Source organism: Sapajus apella, unplaced genomic scaffold (assembly GCF_009761245.1).
Source record: "Sapajus apella isolate SASKATOON/1434 unplaced genomic scaffold, GSC_monkey_1.0 scaffold71, whole genome shotgun sequence".
NCBI lineage: Eukaryota > Metazoa > Chordata > Mammalia > Primates > Cebidae > Sapajus > Sapajus apella.
In genome coordinates, this window is record NW_022437011.1 from 8,923,202 (window position 1) to 8,943,018 (window position 19,817).

Sequence of the window (19,817 nt, forward strand, 5' to 3'; positions counted from 1 at the left end):
TTTTAGTAGAGACGGGGTTTCATCATGTTGACCAGGATGGTCTCGATCTCTTGACCTCGTGATCCACCCGCCTCGGCCTCCCAAAGTGCTGGGATTACAGGCTTGAGCCACCGCGCCCGGCCAATTATTTCTTTATATAAGTTTAGACTCGTGTACATTTATTTTATAATTTTATTTATAATCCAGTACTACCTTACCTATTTTGTTGCTTCATATCAATCCAGCTTTGGCCACTGGAAGAGAACATCACTTCTGAGGAAGGACTAAGGGAAGTGAGGGAGCTAGCCACGAAGCCATCCAATAGAAGAGCATTCTAGGTCCCAAGGTGTGGCAGCCTGATGTGTTTAGGGAACAAGAGCAAGGCCAGGGTGAATAGAAGAGAGGGAATGTAAGGAAGAGTAGCAGCAAATGAAATGACAGAGGTAGTGGTGAGCCGCATCATACAGCTGTGCAGGCCATAGAAGGAGCTAGCCCTTACTTTATGTGAGAAGCAACACCAGAGGATATTTCTAAGCACAGGAAGGCATGGTAAAAGGATCACTGGTTGCTGTGTTGAGAAATGACTGCAGGTAATTAGGACAGAAGGAGGGAGGACTGGTTAGATGTCTACTCAATAATCCAGGTAAGAGATCACGGTGACCATAAGGATGATGAGAAGTGGTCAAACTCTGGATATATTTTCAAGACAAACCTGCTGGGATTGGCTGCCAGATAGAATGTGGGGTGTGAGAGAAAGAAAGGGGTCAAGAATGATTGTGAGTATTTTGACCTGAGAAATTAAAGCGATAGAGTAGCTATTAACTGAAGTGGAGAAAGTTGCAGGAGTTGTTTTAGACATGTTAAATTTAAGATGCCTATCCAAGAAGAGGTGTCTAGTAGGCAGATGGATCCGAAATTCAGAGAAGTCTAGGTTGGAGATAAAAAACCTAGGAGTCATCAGCATAGAGATGAAACATGAAGCCATCAGACTAGATGAGTCACCAAGTGTGTAAGTGTAGACAGAGAAGAGCAGAGGTCCAATGACTGAGCCTGGGGCATTCTGGCACTGACAGAAATCAAGACTTTCTTACCTTCCCTTTAATCAGAGACAAATGTAGCAAGTTTTTCTATCATCCACTGTGTACCTAGTACTCTGAATCCCATAGCTCTCAGGACTCTCAGAATATAAGCTTAATTCTCCCTCCTCAGTCTGTTCTGTGCTGCTGTATACCTGGTCACCATCATAAGACAGTCATTATTGCCACTGCCTCTTTGCAAGCTGTTCTTCCCACCTGGAAAACCCTTTACACTCCACCTCAACAAATACCAGCTTTTTCAAGCCCCAACTAACCTCCTATCTTCGAAATTTACCTAATTACTCTCACAGTGAATGAGCTTCTCCACCAATGCAACCCTAACACCCCAATGACTACCAGTGTTAGCCTCTGTAACACCTGATGTCTATACAACCAGATATTTATCAGTTATTGAACTGTGGGGCTAGCTAACTGTGCCTATAAATGCTGTAGCTTCCTTTAAGAAGAACAGCATATCTACCTTTTCTCTTCCCACCAAAACAGCCTAGAACAAATACCCACCATATAGCAAGTGCTCAATAAATTGTGTGTGAATTGTTTCATGTCAATTCTGTTATTCAGTCAGTCACCATGCTCTCTGAGAGTAGAGACCTGTCTTGTATCTCCTCCATCTGATTCTGGGTGAGACATAGGCAGGCATTCAATAATTGCTTGCTATCAAAGGGGCTGATGATAATGTGAGGTCCCTGGGGACCTTATAATCTTGGCACAAAACAATGAGAATGTGTGTTCTGCTCTTGTTGCCCTATCTCACCTAAACCCAGCTATTTCCTGGACAAAGAAGAAGAATCCAGAGACAACATAGAGATGAAATTCCAGGGCATCTGATGTTTAATGCAGAGAGATTCTCAAAATCATGGTGTTATCTAAAAAGCCTGGACAAGAGGTTGTCCTCACTGAAATGCTGGGCAAAAAGAATCAGAAAAGACAAGCCCTTCTACTATGGTGAACCCTAAGAACACAGAGAATACATCAAAATAAATATAAGTATATTCACTGAAGAATTATTTACAACAGTGAAAAACGGGAAACCATCTAAATGTCCAACCGTAATAATTAAGTTTAATTTGGTATATTCATACACTTGAATATATTAAAGAACAGCACCTGGAAAACGTTCACTTCATGCCTAAGGATACTTTATACCTATGTGCCGGGGGGCGCTAACTTTCAATCTCCATTTCTAAGGGAAAGTATCTGTCTCAAAATAGTCTGTACAGTAAGACTGCACTTTTGTGCAAACAACTGGAAGAACACAAGCCATAATGTTAATTTTACATCTGCACACTGGGATCTGGGTGATGTTGTTGTTGTCGTCTCCCTTTGTGTTTTTCTGTTTTCCGAGTATTCTGCTTTGAAAACATATTACTTTGTCAGCAGGCAGAAAGAGAGAGAAAGAAAGTCATTTTAAAAACAAATATGTAAGAGCCAATTTCTCAACTATCCCATCTGACTGCTAAAAGTCTCCTATTTCCAATATAAAATGTAAGAATCTGAAGGTCCAGCCCCCTCCTCTCATTCCTTCCCCTCCCATGCCACCCAAGACAGAAAACAGGTGAAACCGTAAGACCAAGAGCTTCTTAAGGGAAAGATCCTGTCCTTTTGATCTTTGGTCTCCCACCTCAAAATTCTCAGCACCCTGTGAGGCATTAGGTGCTCAGTAAACAAAGGGAAGGAAAAAGACATAGTGAACTTACAAGGCATAATTACCACTGCAATGACATCGCCACCCAAGTACCCCTCCACCCTATTCTAGGTCTGATCCCTTTCCCTCCTATCTCTGAGCATTGCACAAGCCCGCAAAGCAGCTCTTAGAATAAGTGCTCTGATTCTTTGTACCATAGCAAGTATTGCTCTTTTGCCTTTCCCTCTTCCCCTTTCCTTCCTCCCTCTTCTTAAAAGGTGATCTTGCCTTTCAACTACTACAATGTGCTGCACTGAACCAGCATGCCAGTCAGTCTGTGGAGAATCACTGAGAGAATGAATTTGAATAATAAAAGCCAGAACAAGGCAATACCTTGGAGAGAGACTTGGTATAGTACCTTCAATTTAGAACCTCATTTCAGTGGCTAATGCAGTTGTTGGAGACATTAGCCTAATTTTTGCCAGGAGAGTCCAGCAACACAGCAGTACTAAACATGGGCACAGAGGATCCTGCTCATCTCAGAGACAAAGTGTGGGGAATGAAATTAGCAGCACTGCACTTCTGGTGCAGATGAAAGCAAACTCTCACTCCCCTCCCCCAATTCATCACCAATCATCTTTAAAATGAAAAACACAGAAATGTGTGTGGGAGTCAACACAAGCATGAAGTTCAAGGGAAGCCAGGACCCTGAAGAAGCTCCCAGGAGGCACTTATGGACTACGGGAAAGTTAATTTCAAAGGACATCCAATAAATGCAGCCCTACCACAGATCTTGTCATTACTATGCCCTGTTTGCTGCAGGCCTGGGAAGGCTCCAGAACCTGCTGGCAGGTCAGTTCGTTGAGGCCAAAAATGGGAAGGAGAGCCCACAAAGGCCAAACTGGAAGAAAGAGGCTCCGCTCCAGACACATCTACACAGACTGGGGTGGGGTTCCTAAAACAAGTGCTTCCTACTGGCTAGGTTAAAAAGGAGCCACACCTGGTCTGGTCCAGATTTGTCCTATGTCTCTCCCTAAGCATCAGCCTCCACACTGCAGGAGCAAAGGAGCTCAGGATCTTTGGCTTTGCTGTAGCTGTGAGCCTTTAAAGAGGGGAGCATGCAGCTCAGAGGTAGCAACAATAATCCTAGGTAACAGACTCTGCAGGGGCCTCCTGGCTCCTCCTAGACCATGCCAATAATGGGTTGGGCGTGGGTCTCCCTGGCTAGCCAGGCTGAAGAAGGCATTCCTTTCTCTAGTTCTAACAGACTGGTAGGCCAGAAGTGCTCTCTCTGCTTCTGCTGGTCTCTCATTGCCTCTGATTCCCCAAAGTCCCACTCTGCTCCCTACTCTGTTATTCTGGGTCCTTTTGTCTTATCTAGGGATAGATGAAAAGAAGACAAAGTTTAACCAAGTCTTCACAGCCAAGGATTTTCTAGAACCTAATGCCCCTCTTCCTCTCCTCTCCGGCAGCAGAGGACAATGTTACCAGTAACTCACTTTAACAGTATCATGGCCTCACCAGCACTAGCCTGGAGGTCTCAATGACCCTGACATGTAAACATCGTAATGACAGACGCAAGGACACCTGTATACCCAGATCTTTGAGTGGGTTAGTAGGACTGCCAATCTTTTTGTTTGAATTGATTCCCAGGTAGGCTGTGATTAAGGCTTAAGGCCCAGGCACTCCAATATGCCCTCGCTGTATTTAATGCAGTAGTAGGCACATGGCAAGTACCCAAATACCTCAGGACTTGAACTCTTCCCAAGGGTCTCTCTGTGAAGTCCCAGGTATATAAGAGACTGTCCTCTTTTCCTGACAGATACTAAAGGTGAACCCTAAAGAAGAAGGAAGGGCTGGTCAGAGGAAAAGCAGAAGAAATGAGAGGCTAGACAACCCAGACTCCACCCAAGAGGCACACGCAATGAGGGGAGCTGAGCAGGGATAGGGAGGCAGGACTCACTCTCCATACACACAGCCTGCCTGCCAAAATTTACTGGATGGCAGGAATCCTAGATCCGTGGGTGAGGATTGAGTCATGTTATGAATCTCCTTTTTCTAAGCAGCATGTGAAGAAACTCCTCCATCTCAGGAAGAGAAGGTGGGGAAGAGGGGGGCGATATGTGTTGGAAGGTGGTGGTCGGCAACTGGAAGCACAGATTTCATTCTCCTGCTAGAACAGCCTCCTCAAATTACAAGGGGTCCATTCCAGAAGAAGCTAGGCAGGCCAAGGAGGCTAGACTGTGGCTTTGGATAAAGTCGAATGAAACTGTACCATCACAGTGTTGATAATTTCCCTGGGAGAAGCAAATCCTCCCATAAGCATAAATCAATCCCTCACTGTAACTGCAGAAATCTATCAAAAAAAAAAAAAAAAATTCAGCTATTACCAGAAATTCTAAATGTTCCGTACTAGAAGCATAATTAGGGGAGATTCTGAAAGGTGCCCTGAGGCAGGCCATACACAGAGTAGAAAGGAGTTATATACCCTTAGAAAGCTCACTTAGGGAATGGGCTGTGCATAATGCATGCAGGCCCAGGAGTGCAGACACTCCCTCCCTGCGGCCTGCTCAGAGGCAGTCTGTGAGCCGCGACACTGGCAGATGGCTGCCCCGGTAGCAATCGTGCACGCTCCAACGGCCGCCTCCTCCCGTCCACCCTTGAGCACAGGCTTATGCTCCCACGAGGGGTGGGGAGCACCGGCAGACATTACCTCCAAAGAATAGTGCCTTTCCCTAGGGAAGGTAAACATTTCCATCAGAAGGCAGAAGCCAGCACAAAGGCAATTTCTCTCTGTGCAGGGAAAAGGAGCCTCAAACATAAAGTTGCTCAGTCAAAAGAGACAGATGATCTTTGCAAGCTGAGCCATGCCAAACTGTCTGTAGAGAGTTTGCACCTCCATCAGCACAAGTGGCTGTGTAGGGGAGGGGTAGGCAGCAGTGGGGAAGGCCCACTGAGGGTACAGGACTCTCTGGACTAAGAAGCCCCAGAGAGGAAAAGCCAGTCATTTTTCTGCTAGGGCTCTAGCCTGAACAAAAGTGCAGCAAAAGGCTTCATTTCCAGCAGATTTTCTCTCCTCTCAATCCTCCCAATCCATACTCAAGGTCTGTCCACTTCAAGCCTCTGCATTCACAAGCTTTTGGGGCCATTGGCTGTTCAATTTTGAGCCAGTCACTTCTCCTTCCCATTGGCATACTCTACCTTTTTAAAGTCACGTGTGATTAAAAAAGAAATGGCAGTTCACTAGTCTTATGCCTAAAATAACCTATAGAGAAATATGGTTTATGAACTCCCCCATAATACAATACATAATTCAGAGCCCAGCCATTTGTCACAGCATTGAGTAATCCACATGCATCCCATGGGTCTGACGATAAAACTTGTAAATCAATAGCAAAAAGCAGTATACCTTAGCCATTGAGTTAACATTTCTTAGCATTGATTTTTTAACTTAGAAAATATGGACTTCTGAGGGTAAATGCTTGTAAGGGAGTTGTGTGCTAGAATGAAAGACTCTATACTTTCCAGAACCCCCTGATAGCTGACTTCAATGCAAAAATAAAAACTCCAAGACTCACATTCTCCCAATGACGATAATGGCTTTCTTCTACAAACCCTGCTATTAGCATGACAGGTATGACCACATCAGTCAAAAGAAAAGCACACGTACCTTTTACACTCAAGGAAAGCAAGTAAAATATCTGCTTTGTGCAAGAGCAAGGCACTTAGCAGGAAAGAAAATAATAAATTATTGCAAAGGCTTGAACTTATTTTTCTTTCTTCTGGATGATCAAACAATGAATGTAGGGGTAGGCATCACAATCCACAAACATACTGCCATAGTGATTGGTGCTTAGGTACAGGGATAAAACATGTATAATTACATTTATATTCCAAAGAACGAAGAGAAGTGACCTGATCACTCAGCCCTGTCGAGAGTCCTAATGCCAAATGAGTGGCCTCCTCCCCAGTCTGGATGGCACCACGGCAGGATCCCATCTGGGGTGTGTGTCTGCATTGCTATCTGACCAATTATCTGCCTAGAAGAGACCTTGCCTCAGGATACGGCGAGTATGCAGGTGCTTAAGAGGCAGGTGTTGGGGTCCCTGAGTAAGAGCCCTCCCTCTGACATGGGAGGCAGGACTGACTCAGGTGTTACCTGTTATGCTGGGGGCACAGCTATACCCTGATGAGTTTCTCCTTTACTTAAAAAGATCACTTAGACATTATTCTATTTTAGCTTTTTATTTTGAAATAATTTTAGACTTACAGAAAAGTTGCAAAAAAAAAAAAAAAGTACAGAGTTCCCATATACTCTTCACCCAGATTTCCCTGCTATTAACATCTTACAAAACTATAGAACAATTATCAAAACTAAGAAATCAACATTCATACAATGGTAGTAACTAAATTATAGACTTTACTTGGATATCACCAGTTTTTCCACCACTTTTTTTCTCTTCCACAGTCTAATCCAGGATATCGCATTGTATTTGGTTGTCACATCGCCTTTGTCTCCTTCAATCTGTGACAGTTCCTCAGTCTTTGTCTTTCGTGACCTGGACATACTTGAAAAGTACTGGTCAGTTATTCTGCAGACTGTACCTCAATTTGCATTCGTCTGATGTCCACTGATCTTTAATACAACACAAAAAACGGCAGCTAACATTTACTGAGACATTACTGGGCACCTGGCACTAGAGTAAACATTTCATGTTTACCTTATTTACTCTTTAAAATAACCCTGTGACATAGGCATTATTACTACCCCTATTTTACAGAGAGGAATAGTTCATTAACCTTTGGTGGAATTAAGTAACTTGCCTAGCAACTAGCTATAAAAGACAGAACTGAGGTGCAAACCCAGGTAGACTGACTCTAAAACCCTATACTATACGCTATATTCAAGGCACAGCAGCAACAAACAAATGCCAAAATACAACCTGGGCTCTGCCCTTGGCCATTCCCTCCCTGAAGAGCACGTCTCATTGAAGAAAGGGTATTAAAGGCTTTATCTTCCTTCCAAAGGAGATGAAATACTCCACTTGAATTTCTGCCCATACAACCAGATTTTTTTTCTCTTGACAAGAAGTACCTTCCTGGATTAAGGGCAAAGAAAAGTCCATTGTTCTCCTGAGACCTTACTCTGAACTGGTGCCAGATGGAGGGAAAACAGATGAGCACGTAAATATGCTTAATTCAAGAGAATTCTCTTCTTAAGCCTTTTCAAGTGTATGGAAACACAGAGGTGACAAAAAGGGGAAAGAGCTTCTAAGATTGCTTTTTTTCCCCATGTTATGCACAGAAATATCCAATGATGGGCAACACAAACAAACACCTTGCCTTTAATATCAGGCTCTTTGGGAAAATTGAGGTACAAACTATTCATGTGGCACATGGTGTGTGTGTCAAGGGACAGGGCTATAGGAGGCAGGCTGGGAAGAATTCCAGCTGCACTCCAGGATTTGTTTTTAATGTTTATGGCTTTAGATCACTCAGTTCCACAGACTTGATTTTTCCCAAATCCCCTCTCTGACAACGCTAATGTGTTTTTCCTCTAGTTCTGACTGATCGGCGAAATATGTGGCTGGAAGGACTGGCTTGGAAGTCATTTCTTTGATGCTAGCAGAATTGAGAAAATATTCCCCCAGCTACAGATCCCTCCATCTATTTATCCCTGCCACCTGCCACTCAGCTGCAGGTAGAGGCAGCTAGGGAGGTAAGGTGGCAGGGATGGCAAGGTGTGAAGGAGGGGAAAAGGGAAAAGGGCTGAGAGCATGAATACAAGGAAAAGAAAGAAAAAAGAGCATTGTGTTCAAACAGCCACTTTAGAACCAAGACTTTCATTGATATGCATCAGCAGTGTCAGAAGAGGCCAGCAAATGGGTGAAAAATTCTCAGCTTTCCTTAGAACTTTTTTTCCTACTTCTCTTCACCCCACAAAGCACATCCCTCAAGTCCAAAATGAAGATTGATTCCTGTAAATGAAACACTTTATCTGGGTGCCTCCATTACTGTCAGCTTTGTAAAAGAGCCCTCCCCTTTGAAATCTACTGTCCATCTATACTGAAATATACTGTTCTATACTTTGATCAAATATTGGGAGCTGAAATGCTAACCATCTTTAGGGAACAATTCCTCCAGCCTCTCCATCTACAATTTAACCCAGTGGGAATCTAAGGCCAGCAAATAGCCCTCAAATCACACTGTGCACAGGAACACTTACTCCACTGTGTTTAGGGGCATCAGGATTGATCCCTAAGATCCAGCCTAGAAACCCAAATAGGGCAGCTTGGTAATTCTGCATCTGCTTGAATAATTTCCCCCTCTCAGTGTCAAAGACCTCCAAAATTCACATTATTTTGTTCCCATGTAGATGTCAAATAAAACTGCTTTCAGATCATGATCCCGCAGATTCCGTCATCAGAAGAAAGGAAGTCTGGAAAAAGCAATGGGATCTGAAGACCTTGTACTAATGGACCATGGGCTCCAAGAGGGACCAAGAGAAAACATAACTATTACTTTATGGAGTATCTTGAGAACTTAATATATACAAAGCATCTAGCACAAGGGGATGTTAATTAAAAAATGTTAGTTTTCTCAGTTTTCTTCCTTTTCCTACCCAACTGCTAGAATGGACTTCCTCGGTCCTATTTTCCCTCTTTATTTTTTTATTTTTTATTTTTTATTTTTGTAAGTCCCTTCCAATCTAGGATTCCCTCAGTCATTTCTAGGTCATAAGATTCTAGACAACCTCCTCACTTCCTCACCCTCTAAGAGCCTGAATGACTTGGCCGGGAGCGGTGGCTCATGCCTATAATCCCAGCACTTTGGGAGGCCAAGGTGGGCAGATCACGAGGTCAGGAATTCGAGACCAGCCTGGCCGGCATGGTGAAACCCCATGTCTACTAAAAACAAAAAAAAATTAGCTGGGCATGGTGGCGCGCCCCTGCAGTCCCAGCTACTCGGGAGGTTAAGGCAAGAGAATTGCTTGAACCCGGCAGGTGGAGGTTGCAGTGAGCAGAGATCGTGTCACTGCACTCCACCTGGGCAACAAAGCAAGACTCCATCTCAAAAAAAAAGAAAAAAAAAAAAAAAAAGAGCCTGAATGACTTGACAAAATGGGGAGATGATGAAATAGAGATTAAAAAGATGATGTTTGTGCAACATTTAGAGGGCTACTGGGGTGGAGGGTGGGAGCTGTTTCTTTTTTCCCCTAAGGAAAAAGAATGTTACAAGTATACCATATTACTATTCCTTAAAAACTCACCCCTGCCCAGATAAACTAATTATGGCCATCAGTAATCAAATCTGAAAACTTTTAATCCAAAGAAATGGTTCTCTTCTTCCGAACAACTGCATTACTCAAACCATAAGCAGACTGTTCTGGGAATTAAAGAAATTAAACTAAAACTCAATCTTTGTTTGCCCAAATCCACATATTATGGGAAACAAGGCAAAACCAACAACTTATAAGTTTATGAATAATAGCAAAACAAAATCCCTACATGAACAGAAATATAATCAGCTTGATTAGCACCCAAGCAACACAAGGCTCACAGAGCCCCTGCACACAAGGCTCTTTATAGGCTACCAAAAGATCAGCGGCTAGTGGGGTGCCACCCCCATTCTGCCCTTATGCACTGCCAGGGCCTCAAAGAGTTCCCTTGATGTTCCTTGCCTTCAGAAGATGGAAGGTTGGAGCAGGTTCAGAGGAGCTTCCAAAAAGCTCTCCAGAGCTTGCCAGAAACCTGGCTTCACAAAGCCCCACAGGCCAGATGGACAAAGGTCTCCCTCACCAAACCCACAGACAATCCAAGAGTCCCCATAATGATTCACCTATCATTCCCCAGACTCCAGCCATCCCACTGTCCACCTATGCACTGCACAGGGCTCAGATTGCTCAAGAAAGTCACCAAACCTCATCCACCACAATGTCAGGTTGTCAGGTGTCAACTGGACCTTTCCTAATACTGGGTGATGCTTAGCTCTGACCTCTTGGTTATCCAAGCACCTTCCCCACAGTAGTTCTTCCCAACCTTCCATTTCTCAAGCACCCAAATAAGTACTTCTCTTTCACTGCCCAAAGCAGAAGCCCACCCTCAGCTTGGCTCAGAAAACTGAAGACATCTAATAGGAGCTTCTTCAATTTCTGTTTATATCCCTCCCGCCTTTCTGTGTCCCTTTCTAGCCTCTGCTTCTAATTTCTCAGTCTCATCACATTTATGAAGCCAGGACTGTCCATCTGCTACCTAAATAACTTTGCCCCATCAATGATGTCTCCTATGGGATTTTTTAATCTGGCAACACTGATTCCTTTCCCCTCTGCCTTCCAACATAGACAAAACCTCTCTCCAGCCAGCTCCAATGACCCCACTTAGGGAAGCCTTTCCTTCAGTGCCCTCTGCGTTCTTGCTGAGCCACCTTCCTGTTGGGGGTCCTCCATCACTATAAGCCCAGGTGGGCAACCTCTGGCATGGCCACCATGGTATCCCTGGCATCAAGCACTATACTTCCAGGAATTCAACAAATGGGACATGAAATAAGCAAGGTTTTCAACACTGCTATTTCTAACTGAAATTACCCTTTTAGTTCTCCTCATATACTTACTATCAAACTCCTCAAACCCAGGAGTTTACATCATCTTTCTTTATCTCCTCATCTCCCAGCACAGCTCCTGGTTGAATTCTATGACAGACTCATCTGTTACACTTAGTTTCACACCTTTAAATCTCCTGGCTTGTCAGTTCTCCTCCTGATCTCCTCCCTCTCCCTCACTGGCCCCCACTTCTGACGGAGTGAATGCTGCCCACCCTGGCCACCTCATTTTTCCCCTGCATGTACCTGCCACTCCAGCCACGCAGATATACTCTCACTTCAGGTCTCTGTTCATATTATCCCCACCAACACCACTACTCATACTTTGTTCTCTTCTCTATCTAGTGAAGTACTCTAAGTTATAGAGCAATTCCTACTTATAAAGCTCTGATAAAACTAAGAATGCAACAGGTTCTGTGAAAGTGCCTCTCATTCAAGCTCTAGGCCAGCCTTTGAGAACTACTCCTAGCCCTGGGGTTAGTCTTAACCTTGGAGATGGCGTGGGCTGTCTTATCCAGTGGGATGAGGCCAATATTAGAAAAGGAAGCGGGCCGGGCGCGGTGGCTCAAGCCTGTAATCCCAGCACTGTGGGAGGCCGAGGCGGGTGGATCACGAGGTCAAGAGATCGAGACCATCCTGGTCAACATGGTGAAACCCCGTCTCTACTAAAAATACAAAAAATTAGCTGGGCATGGTGGCGCGTGCCTGTAATCCCAGCGACTCAGGAGGCTGAGGCAGGAGAATTGCCTGAACCCAGGAGGCGGAGGTTGCGGTGAGCCGAGATCGCGCCATTGCACTCCAGCCTGGGTAACAAGAGCGAAACTCCTTCTCAAAAAAAAAAAAAAAAAAAGAAAAGGAAGCAAAGTCAGAGCTACAAAGATTCTCTGAATTAAAACAAAGTCTGTGGCATGAGGGCTGGACTATTTGGCAGCTAGTTTTCCATCATTCCTACTTGGTCTAAGTTTTCCATCTCAGCAATTTGGGTGTCCCAACCTTCGTGAGCTGAGGCTATGCTACTCTGCTCAGTACTCCTGATTAAACCTCAGAAAGAACAGGTGGATAGAAGCAGAGGAAGGGGAGGATAAGGGCTTTGGGATATACATTAAGCATACAAATGCTTGTTAGAAAGAGGATGGCCAACAGCTGCTCTCCATCACCACCCAAATGCACAGATTGCAAACTGGACCCTGGCCTGCCCCATCCGGGTAATGAAGGCCAAAGCCAGGGCAGAGACACTCTAGTGCCAGAGCAGAACTCAGCCAGCCGGCTGCAAAGTGGCCTCAGTCTTGGCAGTGGCTGCCATGGAGGTTGCAGGCCTTCCTGGCCTGGCCTCCACCTGCTCTCCCAGGGGGCTGTGGGATTTAGCTGCTGAGGGGAAGTGATCAGCCATACTAGGAAGCTGGTGAAGAGATCTCCCTACATGAGAAATGAGGTCTCTCTGCAATGAAGAGATGTAAACCATCCTCATGGAGCTTCCTGGGGCCTTCCTGTGTTCCAGCTCACCATCTTTTTCCTCTCCCAATACAGGATAATTTGAAGCCTCAGAAACTGCTCCTACAGGCCTCAAGAGACCTGGCATCCTGCCATCCTCCAAGTGGTTCTCTCTGACAAGCTTGTCTTACCAAGGAGAAAAGGAGATGCTCAGAGTGGAATGCTTAACAAAGGCTGGGGAGGTGGACATTATAGAGGGAACGACGAGAAGTATAGGTAAAAGAGGAACAAATGAAGTTCTAAGGAAGTCCCCCCGAGAAGACTAGAAAGCCCTCAAAGTAAGAAGGGCGGCGTCATGTAGAAGGAAGTAGCACCAAAGGTAAGCTCTGTTGAATATTTCATCCTGAAAAGTTGCCAGAGATAGCAACTTATGTCCAAGAAGACAGACCACCCCAACACCACACACAATCAGGCTGTTTCTTCTCTTTAGCCCCTGCCCCACCTTTCCAGCACTGTCCTTCAGCCAGGATGAAAGATCATTCAACAAAGACCCCTAGCTACACCCCTCCCTTAAGTTATTACTTCCTTAGCAGTAGCTAAGAAGTCCCACTGCCACAGTGTGATAAGCTGCAGGGGCTTAGGCATGAAGTGCCCTAAACCAACAACCTTACTCCCACCCACTCTCATAGGCCTCACATGTGTGTGCTTGTCCGTGTATGAAGGATGGGACAGAAGAGATCATACTCTTGGGGACCATGGGGAATGAGACAACCCATAAGGAAGATCCCGCCAGGATCAGGGATGGAGAGAGGGAGGGTCACCTGCCTCCCAGCCACAGATCTGGGAAGTGGGCAGAACATACAGGGAGTTTTGCCCCTTGGTCTCACCTTCATTGCAACTGTGGCATAATAATGTGTAGTCTTTTTCCCTGGTTCCTGGCTGGCTCAGTGTTTCTAAAACTCTTCGAATTTTTTGAGCCGTAAGAGTGTATTTTGTTATTCCTAACAAACCCCTTTCAACTATGGGGCTTTTATGCTAATTAGGTGACTCTTGGTTGGGGGTTCTAGATAGCTTCAGCATGGAGGCTGGTTGCCAGAAAGACCAACCCAGGATTAGAGGGCTGGAAATTTCAGGGGGGAAAAGGAGGATTGGAGATTGAGGTCAATTATCAATGGCCAATGCTGTAATCAATCATGCCTATATAAGGAAACTTCCATAAAGGCCCTGAAACAATGAGATTCGGAGAGCTTCCTGACCTCCACTTGAGCATGAGGGTTGATAGACACACTGAAGTGCTGGGGGGCTCTGTGCACCACCCTCTACCCCTACTCCAATATCTTGCCCCATGCATCTACCTGTTATTTGAATTGAATTGCTGCACACCCACTTGGTGTGAGAGGACTGGAGAACCACACTGCCCCTCCAAAGCTGCAAACAGTGTCACAGAGTCACCCAGACCAGAGTCAGGTGCTCCTTCAGACAGATGTCCAGAGCCTGCAGGAAATCAGACTCCTCTCTTAAATGCTTGAAACCAGAGTAGTTGGTCTACTATAAATGAGGTTTTTAAAATTCAATTCCCTCTTATTGCTCGTGCAGATCTGAAATGATCTGACCAGATGGCTGGTGCTCTATAATTCTTGGATTGCTCTCATCAGTTGTTGATGATTTGGATTTTTTTCTTTTTCTTTTTTTTCCCCCCTCATATGAACGTGTTCTTGCACAGGCTTCCTGCATGCTCACATTGAGTGGGCTCTTTGTGCTAATGCCAGTATTTCAGAGACTCTCACAGGCACCTGGAGTCAGATCAGGTCAATAAGGAGCCCCAGGTCTGTGCCTAGCTATGCTTCCCTGAGCACACATGGGGCCAACATGCAGCACTGGCTAATGAGCAGAACAAGGGGGCCTCTGCCAAGGATGCCTCCTTATCTCCACTTCTCCTTCAGGTCCCCAAGGAAAGAGAGGTAGCAAAGATGTAAATACATAGATATATGTTTTTAAAAAGACAGTGTCTCACTATGTTGCCAAGGCTGGAGTGCCCCTGACTGGCTATTTACAGGTACCAATGATGCAAACTCCTGGGCTCAGGCAACCCTCCTACCTCAGCCTCCTGAGGAGCTGGGACTACAGTCGCACACCACCATACCCAGAACAAAGGTATATATTTTTTAATGACAACTATAGCCATTGAATATGGCCAATGTGCCAGGCCCTGTGTTGAACATTTTACATGTTAACCTTGTTTCATTCTCACATCATCTCTGTGAAGTATTGTATTTTCATCCCTATCTTCAGATGAGGAAACTAAGGTTCTGAGATTCTAAGCAACCTGAGCAAGGCCACAGAGCTCAAAAAGAGAGCTGCAGGTGGAGTTGGAGATTCAGCATCATAAAATTTGATGAGCTGCCCCACACAGATCTCAGGGTTAAAGAGAGAAGGCCCTGGCCTTGCCATACCATCCTTTATGCCCTCACTGAGCAAAAAACACTTCCACTAGGACATCCAAAATGCTTTGGTGGCTGTTTTTGTCTTTGTCTCTGTATCCTTTGTAAGATTATGAGCTGAATAGAGGGCAGGGGTCATGTCCTTTTTGCTACAAGATAATATGGCACAGTGGTTAGGAGCTGGGGCTTAGAGCCAGACAAATCTAGGTTTCAGTTCCGACTCTATCACTTTTTGGTTATTTGGCTAAGTCATTTCTTCTGAGACTCAGTTGTATCTGTAAAAATAAGGATAGTTATAGCGCCTGTCCTCAAAGGAAGCCTGGCAGAGTCAATGCTCAGTAAACGTGAACTATTATCTATATCTCTGGCTATAGATGATGCTTGGCACAAAGTAGGATCTCAGAAGATGCCCAGGGGGCAGGAACCCATTGAAGCTGGCTGTGACTGGCATTCTGTAATACCAGCTACACAGACACAAAGTCCTGGTGTTCAGGGGTCCTCAGCCCCAGGACAAATTCCTGAGTTCCCTGCCCAGAACCCACAGGACCCACCAGCAAACAGCTTTGCTCTGCTTGCTTGTGAACAGCTGATGCTGTATCCACACTCAAATGCTTGCTGTGCCTCTTTAAGGTGAGGCAGATCCCAAAATAAACCAGAAGAAAGAGACAGGAAAATCACTTCTAGGAACAAGCGGCTCCCAGTGAGGATGCTGACAGTAATAACAGAGGCAGGTAGACTTCAGGAGCTTCACCTACAGCTGTTCCAGGACTGAGTGGCCAGGGCCCAATTCCTACTTGGACTGCAGAGAAGGCCCATGAAGTCATGGGTTGGTCCCCTGGTGTTCCAGGCAGCAGGCAGTCTGGAAATCTGCTTTCAAATTAGCACAGCCAAAACAACCCATGAACCCCAGTTCCCCACTTGGGAGCCTAAGGACAACAGAGCTGTGGTCCTCCCTTAAGAGTCCTGGGGGACAGAAGGTACTGAATGGGGGACAATAACTATTCATATAAACTTGCCATTTTCTTAAGTCCACCACCTTCCTGTGCCATGCCACTGACTCTTAGACAGGAAACACTCTGCTAGCCCTTTTTGCTCGTGCTTACTCTTGCTCTGTGATCAAAGTCTCTGTTAAGGAAGGGAGGATATTGCATGAACATGCAAGTCTCTTCTTCACATCATAAGTTCCCTTCCCCATGTAAAGTTATAGGGACAGAAACTGACATGCTCAGGTACCCTCACTGGCAACCAATGATTCCACAATTGGATTGAGGGGGTGGCTAAGTGGAAAATTTACCACTGAAAATCAGAACAGCTGTGTACTGACTGATTTCTCCATGTTAGGAAGTGGGCAGAGGACTTTACATCTACAGTCTCATGGCATACAACAGCCTCTGCAGCAGGCAGGGCAGGACACTTCCCCCATGCCACCAATGAGAAAGACCAAAGAACAGAAGGATTCCATGACTTGCCCAAGATCCCCTAAGTAGCAAAGCTAGGATCTGAACCCAGAACTGGCTGAGTCTAGTCTGTCCTCTTTACCACTAAATTATACCACCTCCCCATTTACCTACCCATTCAGTTCCCAGGACTGACTACATTCCTTTTAACCTTTAGGTAGATGTGTTGGAAGCTCCCAGGCAAAATTCAGAATGTGGTAAATTAAGGTATCATAATCTGGTTGAACACATGTGCCAGCTATCCACACAGCCCCCTGAATTTCCTAACAGTATACACAGAAAACACGTCAATCCTGTACTGGGGCCTCCACTGGTCTGACGCCATGACGCCAGATTCTTAATCACCCCACATCAGACACCGAGGCCAGAACAAGGCTCCCACCTAACCTCCCCTCACCAGTCCTGCTTTTGAGATGCAGTGTAGGCAAAAAATGCTCCTGGGATGGGGCAGGCATGACTGGAGCCAGAGTTGCTTAGCCCTCTGAGCTATAGGGCCTCTGCGTCTAGGTGTAACTGCAACACACCAGCCTTTGGGACAACTCCAAGGGAATTTTGTAAAGAAGAGTTTACTAGAGACTCTTGAGAAACTCCAAGGCAGAGGGTGACGTCAATGAAACATCAAGTTAACCGTAAAAATCAGTGCTCTACTCCAGTTCTCTGGGAGTCTCTCAGAGTCCACAGCCCACTCTTATCACACAGGCTCTGGATGTCCCTCCCCAATGATACAGAGAGGGGCTCTTTTCTTTAGGCTTTAATAGCAGCCCCACTGCCCCGAGGGCTGGGCAAGGGGCCAGGATCAGAACTGTCATCACTGTTCAGTCTGCAACATGAATCAGGATGCTACTGGTTGAAGGGAGCTACTGACTCAACCACAGGAACAGACAGGGTAGGAGTCAAGGCCACAGGACACTGACTTCCATCTGCTCCGGGAACTTGCCTGGTTAAAAGTGGTACAAGGCCAGGCATGGTGGCTCACATCTGTAATCCTAGCACTTTGGGAGGCTGAGACAGGTAGACTGCTCGAGCTCAGGAGTTCAAGACCAGCCTGGGCAAGATGGCAAAACTCTGTCTCTACAAAAAATACCAAAATTAGCTGGGTGTGGTGGCTTGCAACTATAGCCCCAGCTACTCTGCAGGCTGAGGTGGGAGGATCTCCTGAGCCCAGGAGGCAGAGGCTGCAGTGAGCTGAGATCGCAACACAGGACTCCAGCCTGGGTGACAGAGCAAGACCCTGTCTCAAAAAAATAAAAGTGGTACAAGCAAGTGTACATAAAAAGTGGTACATAAAAACAGGGGATAGTATGTATCTTCCACGCCCTACCCCTGAAAGCCTCTGGTTGTAGTCCTTAAGGACCAGTGGGGCTCAGGTCTCAAGTGAAGCCAGGTCGGGGAGGGGTGGGTGATGGCAGGCAGAGGTTGGATCTGTTGAACCCAGTACCTCTATTCCTAAAAGTTCCCTCTGCTCAATGCCATTAGCTCCCAATTGGCTTCCTCGCTGCTTCATCACTCTTCTGTGGCAGCAGCTACCCATGTGCAAACCCAGCAGGAGCAATATTGCTACCAGAAAGCTGGCTGGCACAGCAAATGCTGCCCTGACAGCACAGCAGCAGTGGGGGCAGTGAGGACATGGTGATGAATATCAGCAAGGAGGTGATGAAACTACACTGTGGAAGCTGCCAGGGTTTGCTATCCACCTTGCTACTCCTGAGGACAGTCCCAGGTGTCAGTAAAGTAGGCACCAGCCAAGGACAGCTAGGACTGGGAAGACGTAGGAAGACAGTGGGCCCAGGCTCTGGGGTCAATGGCACAGGGCAAGTTAGCTGGATGACATAGGACAAGTTACCTAACCACACGAGCCTCAATGCTTTCACCTGAACATAAAGATAGTAATCGTTCCCATTATAGTGAAAATTAAACAAGATTATGCATACAAAGCACCTAGTACAGTACCTGAACATGGTAAAGACTCTGCAGTTGCTGACTATTCTCATTATTTTAAGCCCTGGGCCCAGGCTCATGAAAGGGTTAGAAAATTGTTTCTTCTGAGGATGCACTATTTAAAAACCAGGCCAGGACCAGCCCCTGTTTCTTGGAACAGGTTTAACAACAGAACACTCCTGCCCCACACTGGTGCTCAGGACTCTCCCATGAACAATATTTCAGCAGCACTGAGCCGAGCAGCAGAGCCCAAAATAGCATTTGCAGAGCGAGGCACATGTCATTGCCTCTCCATTGCTTCAGAAGTGCAAGGAAAGAAAGTTTTCAATCACTTGCTCAGAAACCATGGCCACCCACCACCTGCCTTCCTTCCAGGGCACTCAGATGTTGTAATCTCTGTTCTGCTGGAAAATGAAGGTCCCTGAGTCCTGCAGCAGCAGCTACCACTCTGACAGACCATGCTATTCCCCTCCCACAGGCCAGAGGTGAGCAGCCTGAAGGAGCAGCCCAGTGGGGACAAAGGACATATGTAGTTTGAATTCAGAATGTGTTTTGTGGGGACAGGGCTGGGCCTGGTACCTGGGTGAAGGGCCTGCCACTCATGTGTCGGGTGGAACACCTCCAGGACCTCGGCATTGAGCTCCTCCTCTGCTTTGGTTTCTTTTCTCTCTGTTTCTTTGGTGCTGCTCTTCTCTGGGTTGGTCAGGGCAAACTCCTTCTGAGAAGAGAAAACACAAGGCATGACCCACCGCAACTAGGCCCCAGGTAAACAGAAAGAAAATGGCCTGAGGTGGCACATTCTTTTCCTCCATGCCCCCTCCCCAACAGCCAGACATGTCTGGACACCCACAATTCCTTTCACAAGGTCAGTCTCAGAACCAGCACGTATGAAGTAATAGGGCTAAACAAACACACGTTGTCACGTATGTAAGTGGCACTTTTGAAAACGCATAGGGAATGACTCTAGAAGATCCCATGGTATCTTGAGCAAGTTAAGGGAACACATTAGGGACAGGGGCTGGCAAAAGGAAACAATAAGAGTCTTTTACTTTCTGACATGCTATTATACTGTTTGATGTTTAAAACTCGCATGTATTATGTTTACAATAAAAATAAACATATTTAGAAAAGAAAAAAACACATATGTAAATTGGAGAGTAAGGCCTCAAATGGTCACTACAGATGTACAAAAGCTGGCAGCTAAGGCCCAACTGAGTCCCAAGGAGCCCAGCAGGGCACAATTCCCCAGAGT

At 45.8% G+C, this 19,817-nt stretch overlaps 1 protein-coding gene across 1 annotated transcript in view; it reads right to left on the minus strand.

Annotated features, from left to right (window-relative positions):
* Nucleotides 1-19,817, minus strand: part of SIL1 (SIL1 nucleotide exchange factor) — a 230,843-nt gene that overhangs the window by 145,979 nt on the left and 65,047 nt on the right. Inside the window, exon 3 of the mRNA XM_032250522.1 lies at nt 19,145-19,283. Within this exon, the coding sequence (XP_032106413.1) occupies nt 19,145-19,283 (139 nt within the window). The remainder of the gene's footprint in view (nt 1-19,144; nt 19,284-19,817) is intronic.